Genomic DNA, 9,520 nt, shown 5'->3' on the forward strand with positions numbered 1-9,520 from the left:
AATGCTTCTAAAGTGAATAACCTCACATTTATTCAAGTTATACTGCATCTGCCATTGATTTGCCCATTGATCATGCGGAATGATCTCTGCATCCTCGTCACAGTTCACCCTCTCACCCAACTTGCTATCATCTGCAAACTTGGAGAGTTTACATTTTGCTCCCTCATCCAAATCATTTATATATAATTGTGAATAGCTGGGGTCCCAGCACCAATCCCTGTGGCACCCCACTAGTTACTGCCAGCCTATTTGAAAGGCCCATTAATTCCTATTCTTTTTGTTTCCTCTCTGCCAACCAGTTTCCTACCCATCTCAATACACTTCCCCCAATCCCATGCTCTTTAATCTCTTGTGGAACTTTGTCAACGCTTTCGGAAAGTCCAAATATACTACATCGACTGGCAACTCTACCAGTTACTTCTTCATAGAATTCCAACAGATTTGTCAAGCATGATTTTCCCCTTCATAAATCCATGCTGATACTGTCTGATCCTGCCACTGCTTTCTAAATGCTCTGCTATAAAATCCTTGACAATTGATTTGAGAACTTTCCCCACTACCAGCGTTAGGCTTACTGGTCTATAATTCCGGTTTCTGTCTGCACCCCTTTTTGAATACTGCAGTGACATTAGCCACCCTCCAATCTGCAGGGACTGTTCCAGAATCTATAAAATCCTGGAAGATAACCACCAATGCATCTACTATTTATACAGCTACTTCCATAAATACTCTGGGATGTAGATTAAATTCCCAGGGCCTGATATCAGCCTTCAATCCCAACAATTTCCCCAGCACCATTTCTGTACGAATATTGATATTCCCAGCTCTTCATTCTCACTAAATCTTGCATCCTCCAACAATTCTGGTATATGATTTGCGTCCTCTTTTGTGACGACAGAACCAAAGTACGTAATCAGTTCTTCAGCCATTTCTTGGTCCCCTATTATACATTCCCCCATTTATCTGTAGGGTACCTACATTTGTCTTTACCAATCTCCTTCTCTCCTCTTCCTATAGAAACTCTCAGCATTAGTCTTTATGTTCCCTGCAAGCTTACTTTCGTACTCTATTTTCCCCTTCTTAATCAATCCCTTGGTCCTTCTTTGCTAAATTCTGAAGGCGTAGAGTGACAAAGTCAGGGAGTGTCTACACCACAAAGAGAGGCCCTTCAGCACATAGATGTTTGATGATATAGTGTCTGCACCTATCAATTCTAATCCCATTTCACTTGGCTTTTAGCCTTGTATGCTGAAATTTCAAGAATTAATCTAAATAGTTTTTAACTGCCTAGAGGGTTCCCCTGTCTTTACGAGCCTAATTACAAGGATGTGGAGAGGCAAGCGAGTTTAGAGGTGGGGTAGTTTGCAACTACACTAGAGTCAAAAGTTTCTTTATTCTCTCCTTCTGTCCAAAAATTACCATTATTGGAGGTTTTGAGCTATAGGGAAGATGCTAGGGCTATTTCCCTGGAGCATTGGAGCCTGAGGGGTGACCTTATAGAAGTTTATAAGGTCATGAGAGGTAGGGATAGGGTGAACTGCCAAAGCCTTTTCCCCAGGGTAGGGGTGTCCAAAACTAGGGAGCATAGGTTTAGGGCGAGAAGGGAAAGATTTAAAAGGGACCTAAAGGGCAACTTTTTCATACAGAGGGTGGTGCGTGTATGGAATGAGTGCCAGACGAAGTGAAGGAGGCTGGTACAACAACATTTAAAAGGCATCTGGATGGGTACATGAATAGGAAGGGTTTAGAGGGATATGTGCCAAATGGGCCTAGATTAGTTAAGGACATCTGGTTTGCATAGACGAGCTGGACCAAAGGCTGTTTCCATGCTGTACAGCTCTATGATCTGTGGAGAAGTTCAGAGATTGGCCGATCACGGGAGTAGAAGGTGGGTCTCATGAACAAGGTGAGCTCTGAGAGGGTATGAAGTAATATAACAGAGAAACCAAAGAAAGATGTGGGTTCAAGGCTTGAATAAGTGTGGAATTTCAGAAGCAGTTTGGCTCAGTGCCTTGTGAAAGAAACGGAAGCAACAGAAGCTGTTGATCAGATTTTCTTGATCTTAGTGACAAAAACATCCCTGAGCTCTTCGTACTTGTTGAGGTGAGGATGGAGGAAACAGGGAGAGGGCAAACTCAAAGGAATTAACTTGTATTGAAGATATTAAAAAGCATCAAGACATTGCCTTAAAAGACAAAGCTGGTTTATCTGATTGCTTTGCAGAATATTAACACCAATAACTGGGGTGATATTTATGAAAATTGGCAAAAACAGACTTCAATGAACATGCGATCAATAACAAAACCCAATTGTTGTAGTTACTTATGAATGTACTGGTGTTTCAGCAGGCTGGCTGACTGACTGAATCCTCTCCCACACTCAAGGCAAGTGAATGGTTTCTCCCCAGTGTGAACTCGCTGGTGTGTCAGCAGGTGGGATGACTGAGTGAATCCCTTTCCACACTCAAGACAGGAGAATGGCCTCTCCCCAGTGTGAACCCGTTTGTGTGTCAGTAGGTGGAATGACCGAGTGAATGCCTTCCCACACACGGTGCAGGTGAATGGTCTCTCCCCAGTGTGAGTTCGCTGGTGTACAGTCAGTTGAGAAGATTTCCTGAACCCATTCCCACACCGAGAGCACCGGAACGGTCTCTCATCAGTGTGGATACGCTGGTGGGCAATTAAGTCTCCAGAACTTTTATAGCACTTTCCACAGTCTTGACATTTAAAGGGTCTCTCATCAGTATGAACACGGCGGTGGTTCAGCAGGGTGGATGGACAAATAAATCCCTTCCCACATTCAGAGCAGATGAATGGTCTTTCTCCATTATGAACCCGCTGGTGCCTTCGCAGGTGGGATGGTGTGCTAAATCCCTTCCCACAACTGGAGCAGGCGAATGGCTTTTCCCCTGTGTGAACACGCTGGTGCACAGTGAGGTCAGATGATCTTCTGAACCCAGTTCCACAGTGAGGGCACCTGAATGGTCTCTCTCCAGTGTGAACACGTTGATGGGCAATCAGTTCCCGTGAACTTTTATAGCACTTCCCACACACCAGACATGCAAAAGGTCTGTCATCAGTGTGAACACGCCGGTGATTCAGCAGGGTGGATGAACAAGTGAATCCCTTCCCACACTTGGAGCAGGTGAAAGGCCGCTCACCAGTTTGAATGCACCGACGGTTTGCCAGCATTAATTGCGAATTAAATCCCTTGCGAGAGTTTGTACATTTCAAAGCTTTCTTCCCCTTGTGACTGCATCCATGTTCTGACAGGCCAGATAATCGGCAGAAGCCTCGTCCACATAGAGAACATGTGTATGGTTTTTCCTCATTGTGAATGGTGCTTTTTCCATCCATCTTCAAAATCCTACGAGATTCAAGTTGTGATAAATGGGTGACTGTCAGATACTGATGGGATGTTTGGTTGCAGTTTCCTGCCTGGAAACCCTCCCCTTCTAATAATCTGTAAAATTGATTTAAAAACAAGAAAAAAAAAGGAGTGTGAGAGCTCCCACAAAACCACAAAGGCAGGACGTGAAATGGAGCTGAATGAATCGGGTAGTGTCTGAAGCAGGCACAATTTTAAAAAACGTGACCATGAAAGCTGCTGGATTGTCATAAAAACTCAACAAAATGCTCGACTTGGAATACCCTGAAAATGAGTTTACAAAAGTCACCCAGGTATGTCCTGTCTTCAAAAACCAAGCCAAATACAACCCGGCCAACTACCCACCCCATTGGTACATTCAAACATCAGAAAAGTGATAGATGGGGATGTAGACAGTGCTATTAAGCATCTGCTCAGCAAAAACCAGCTCAACGAGGTGAGTGTGACTGTACTCAACATCAAAACAGCATCTGAGGAACTTGAGCAAAAGCTGGAGTCAATGGGAATTGAGGGGAATATTCTCCCTTGGTTGCAGTAATAACTAGCACAAAGAAAGATGGTTGTGCTTGTTGAAGGTTAATCATTTCAGTCATCGCTGCATGGAGTACCTCAGCAGATATTTCCAATCAACTGATTAGACATGTTATTTAAAGTTTTGGCAAAGATCTGTAACTCACGTTGTGGATGAGGTTGTTGACTTGTCGTGCTCAGCGAACATGTTATGGCATGCATCTGGAGCCAGCACAACTTTAACCCAGGCCTTCTGGCTCAGAGGGAGGGATACTATCATGGTGCCATAAGAGCCCAGTACCTCACCTACCTTCTAATCAACTTGTTCAGATATGTTTTAACACACCTCTGGAGCAGGTGGGACTTGAACCCTGCTTTTCTGGCAGAGGTGTAGGGACACTACCCCTGCACGACAGAAGCCCCAGTACCTCAGGATAGTGACCTAGGGCCCAACCATCTTCATGAACTTCTTTCCAAAACAGTGGCTGTTTACTAATGGTTGCACCATTCATGACTCCTTTAGGTACTGAACCTGCCTGTGCCTGTTTGATAAGACCTGGACAACATCCAGTTATGCTGATAAGTGGCAAATGATAATTGTGCAAAAAAAAGTGTTGATAACAGAGGGTCTAATTGTCCACAGCTAACAATCAATGGGGCCACTGAATCTCCCACAATCACCATACTTGGGGTTATGGTTGACCAGAAACTGAAATGCATGTTACCTATACTGTACAAATAGTTTGGCTACATGAGGCTGGGAATGAAGTCACTCACTTCCTAACTTCCCTTTACCTGTCTATCAATCACAAGACAAATCAAGGGTGTGATGGAATATAACAAAACATACAAACGAGGAATAGGAGTAGGCCTCTTGGCCCTTAAAGCCTACTCTGCCATTGAATATGATCATGGCTGATCTCATTTTAACCTCATTTCTACCTTCCTGCATATCCCTCTTGGTAATCTAAGATCTATCTACCTCTGCCTTAAAAAATATTTTAAGAATCTATATCCACTGCCTTTTGAGGAAAGGACTTCCAAAGACTCTCAACTCTGAGAAAAACAAATTTCCTCACCTTTTTAAAAACTAATGATCCACAGTTCTAGATTCTCATACACAACAGAACATCCTTTCACCATCCACCCAATCAAGTCCCGTCAGGATCTTATATGTTTCAATTACACCACCACTGGCTGTCCTAAACTGGAAATGATACAGGCCTAGCCAATCTAGCCTTACTTCATAAAACATGCCAGGTATTATCCTCTCTGAACTTCTTCCAAACGTATTTTAAACATGTCTGGATGAGTGCACCTCCAACACCACTCAAAGCTTGACATCCAGCAAAACACTCTCCACATCAATGCACAGCGTGTATCATCTAAGGATGCACTGCAGCAACTCTCCCAGTCTCCTTAGACAGAACCTTCTAAACCCCTGAGCGATACCTTGGAGCAGGCTAGCAGGAAGATGGGAACACCACAACCTGCAAGCTCCCCTCCAAGCCACTCACTATCCTGGGTTGAAAATAAACTGCCACTCCTTCAGAATCATTGGATCAAAATCCTGGAAATTCCTTCCTAACAGCATTTTGGATGGAACTGCACCCTGACGTCTGCAGCAGTTCACCACCACCTGCTGACGAGCGATTAGGGATGAGTAATGAATAATCAGCCAGCTAGAGACACTGGAATTGTGTTACATAGAACATACATAGAATCCCTACAGTGTGGAAGCAGGCCATTCAACCCATCGAGTCTACACCAATACCCCGAAAAGCATCCCACCCAGACCCACCCGCCTGCTTTTTCCCTATTACCCAGCATGTCCCATGGCCAATCTAACTAGGCTGTACATTTTTAGACTGAGGGAAGAAACCCTCGCAGACACGGGGAGAATGTGCAAAGTTGTACAAATGTGCAATCGAACCCGGGTCCTTAGTGCTGTGAGGCAGCAGCACAAAGCACTGAGCCACCATGCCGCCGGTATTAAATAAGAAACGAAGAACAAATGGGACCGTTGCTCCCGGGGATATCCCCACTGGATCCGACTTCAGGACGTGGCGCACGCATTCAACCCATCCCAAAAAAAGTGATAATGGGCACGTTCTGGGCAAGTTGCTCCCTATAGATGGCAACTGCGCACGCGCAGTGACATCTTGCCCCAAAAGACAGCTACTGCACATGCGCAACGCTTTGATGAGGAATGCGGCCCTTCGCCCACGCCTTACACCGGAAGAACTCCGCGCTGTCTGAGGCCCCACCGGTGCAAAAAAAGTAACAAGAGCTATTTATAATTCAGTTAGAGATCTCATATTGTTTAGGAAGCTTTTCTACGTTAACTAACCCGCCAGATCTATCCCATGCACACTCACCTGTTAGAATCTCAGCCGCTGTGTCACGACAGGCGCTTCAGCCCAGCACTGCGCATTCTCCAACTCCCAGCTGATTGATGGTGACTACCGACCAATAAGAAAAGGGGGCGGTCTGAATGACCCGGGGCTACTGGTCCTCCAACCAATAGGAGTGAACTGAAGCGGGGCTGGGTCTGGCTCTCCCTCATTGGCTGACATTTTCCCTTGTTTGGAAACCTGATTTGTGTCAAATTCCCGGAGAAAACTGGTCCTTTCTTATGGCTGTGGGACTGGAGCAAACATTTCAATCTTAATTACGAAAATAGGGGGAAACATAATGAAAGTGTTTCAGTCGCATATCCCACTCAGGAACATGGGAAGATTCAGATCAAACTTGACAGATGTGACGTGGTGGGCATCACGGAGACATGGCTGCAAGGGGATCAGGATTAGAAGTTGATTATCCAAGCATATACATCTTACTCAAAAGGTAGGCAGGTGAACAGAGGGGATGTGGTTGCCGTATTTGTAAGAGATGAAATTAAATCAATAGTAAGAAACAAAGTAGGGTCAGATGGTGTAGAATCTGTGTGAGTAGAATTGAGGAACCGCAGAGGTAAAAGAAAAACCGTAGCTGGAATTATGTACAGGCCTCCAAACAGTAGTCAGGAGCTGGGGCGCAAGATGCACCAGGACATGGAAAAGATGTGTAAGAAAGGCAAAGTTACAGTGATCATGGGGGATTTCAATATGAAGGTGGACTGGGAAAATCTGGTTGGTAGTGGATTGCAAGAAAAGGAATTTGTGGAATGTCTATGAGATGGCTTTTTGGAGCAGCTTGTGGTGGAGCCCACTAGGGAACAGGCAATACTGGATTTAGTGTTGTGCAATGAGGCAGACTTGATAAAGGAGCTTAAGATGAAGGAACCCTTAGGAGGCAGTGATCATAATATGATTGAATTTACTCTGCAATTTGAAAGGGAGAAGATAGAATCAGAGGTAATGGTATTATAGCTGAACAAAAGCAACTACTGAGGCATGAGGAAGGAGCTGGGCAGAATTGACTGGGAGAGGAGCCTAGCAAGAAAGACAGTGGAACAGCAATGGCAGGAGTTTGTAGGAGTAATTCAGGAGACACAACAAAAATTCATCCCTAGGAAAAAGAAGCATGGTACAGGGACGATGAGGCAACCATGGCTGACTAGGGAAGTCAGGGATAGTATAAAAGCAAAAGAGAAAGCATATAAATGTGGTGAAGGGCAGTGGGAAACCACAGGATTGGGAAGCTTACAAAGATCAACAGAGGGCAACAAAAAAAAAACAAGGAAGAAGATTAAATATATGGGTAAGCTAGCCAGTAATATAAAGGAGGACTGTAAGAGTTTCTTTAGATATATAAAGGGCAAAAGAGAGGCAAAACTGGACATTGGACCGCTGGAAAATGACGGTGGAGAGTAGTAGTGTGGAACAAGGAAATGGCTGTGGAACTGAATAATTACTTTGCGTCAGTCTTCACACTGGAAGACAAATAATATCCCAAAACTTTGAGAGAGTCAGGGGACGGAGCTGAGTATGGTGGCCATCACCATGAATGAACAAAAAAAAAAGTTGACAGTGTCAATGGCTATTCAGGATGGGTAACAAATACTGGCCTCACCAGAAATATCCTCATCTCATGCAAGAATAATAAAATAAATCCATTGTTTCTTTTCCAGGATTTAAGGAAATTTGGGAAATCACAAGCAGTGCATTCATCTCTATCTAAATCCAAGATCGTAGGCAGCAACATTCAGGGTAATTGTCAGCTTTCCATCCCAAAAACGGAGTAGTCAATAAGAGGAGGACAATTGTTCTCCTATTATTCTGGAGAAATCAAATAGTTGGCACATGATGTTACAGACAAAGATGATTGATTAGACAATAAACTCGAAAGCGCAGAATGTCAGAATTCTGCAAAAATGAGCATAGTCACATCTAGGACAGAACAAAAAGCAGGAAGAGCAGGAGAACCTAACCCCTGGAGTCTCTTGTGAACTTGTTGGTATCTCAGCAGGTAGGATGACTGAGTGAATCTCTTTCCACACTGGGAGCAGGTGAATGGTTTCTATCTGGTGTGAATGTGCTGATGTCTTTGTAAAGTGGATAAATAACTGAATCCCTTCCCACACAAGTAGCAGGAGAATGATCTCTGCCCACTGTGAACAGCCTGGTGTGTAAGATGTTGGGATGATGTGGTGAATCCCTTCCCACACATGAAGCAGACAAATGGCTTCTCCCCACTGTGAACCTGCTTGTGCTCCGTCAGTGGTAAACCCCTTCCCACACTCTGAGCAGAAGAACGGTCTCTCCCCAGTGTGAACACGTATATGTTCAGTCAGGCGAGATGAACATCTGAACTTCTTTCCACACTGAGAGCAGGTGAATTGTCTTTCTCCTTTGGTAGATACTTTGAGAGTTGAGATGAAGACCTGAACCTCTTGCCACATTTGACGCAGATGAATGACTTCTCTTCCATGTGAAGTCACTGATGTTGAATTAAACACCCAGAGCTCTTAAAGCTTCTCCCATATACAGAACATTTAAAAAGTTTCTTATCAGTGTGAATTCGCTGGTGTGACACTAGGCTAGATCGCTGACTGAATCCCTTCCCACATACAGAACAAATGAATGGGTCTCTCCCCAGTCTGAGTACGTTGATGAGTTTCTAGGTGAGATGGACAACTAAATCTCTTCCCACAGTTCCCACGTATCCACAGTTTCTCCGTGATGTGGGTGCCATTGTGACATTCCAGGTTGGATGGTCAATTGGATCCTCATCCAAATACAGGCTTTTCCCTGTGTTGAATGATGCAATGTTTCTTTCAGGCTGTGTAACTGGTTAAAGCTCTTTGTACAATCACTTCACTGGAATATGCTCACTTGGTACTTTTTCAGTAACATTGATGTTTGAAACCTGTTCCCAAAGAAAAAATATCTTTCTTCCACATTCAAAGGCTAACAATTCCTGGTCCTGATGTTTTAAATAACTATATAATGTAGATGAATACAGCAGGCCATGCAGCAGCAGAGCAGCTGGAAAGCTGACGTTTCGGGTCGAGACCCTTCTTCAGAAATGGGGGAGGGGAAGGGGATTCTGAAATAAATAGGGAGAGAGGGGGAGGCGGATAGAAGATGGTTAAAGGAGAAGATAGGTGGAGAGGAGACAGACAGGTCAAAGACGCGGGGTTGGAGCCAGTAAAGGTGAATGTAGGTGGGGAGTTAGGGAG

General features: G+C 44.3%; 1 protein-coding gene across 1 annotated transcript; it reads right to left on the minus strand.

Annotated features, from left to right (window-relative positions):
• Window positions 1-716: 716 nt before the first annotated feature.
• LOC109917347 (zinc finger protein 239-like) lies at window positions 717-6,358 on the minus strand. Its single transcript, XM_048619687.1, has 2 exons — window positions 6,276-6,358; window positions 717-3,462 (listed from the first exon to the last, which is right to left on the minus strand). Exon 2 carries the CDS (start codon window positions 3,354-3,356, stop codon window positions 2,319-2,321), a length of 1,038 nt encoding a protein of 345 aa, XP_048475644.1. The 5' UTR covers window positions 3,357-3,462; window positions 6,276-6,358; the 3' UTR covers window positions 717-2,318.
• Window positions 6,359-9,520: the final 3,162 nt, after the last annotated feature.

The sequence above is a fragment of the Rhincodon typus genome, chromosome 43 (genome assembly GCF_021869965.1).
Source record: "Rhincodon typus isolate 14 chromosome 43, sRhiTyp1.1, whole genome shotgun sequence".
NCBI classification, from domain to species: Eukaryota; Metazoa; Chordata; class Chondrichthyes; order Orectolobiformes; family Rhincodontidae; genus Rhincodon; species Rhincodon typus.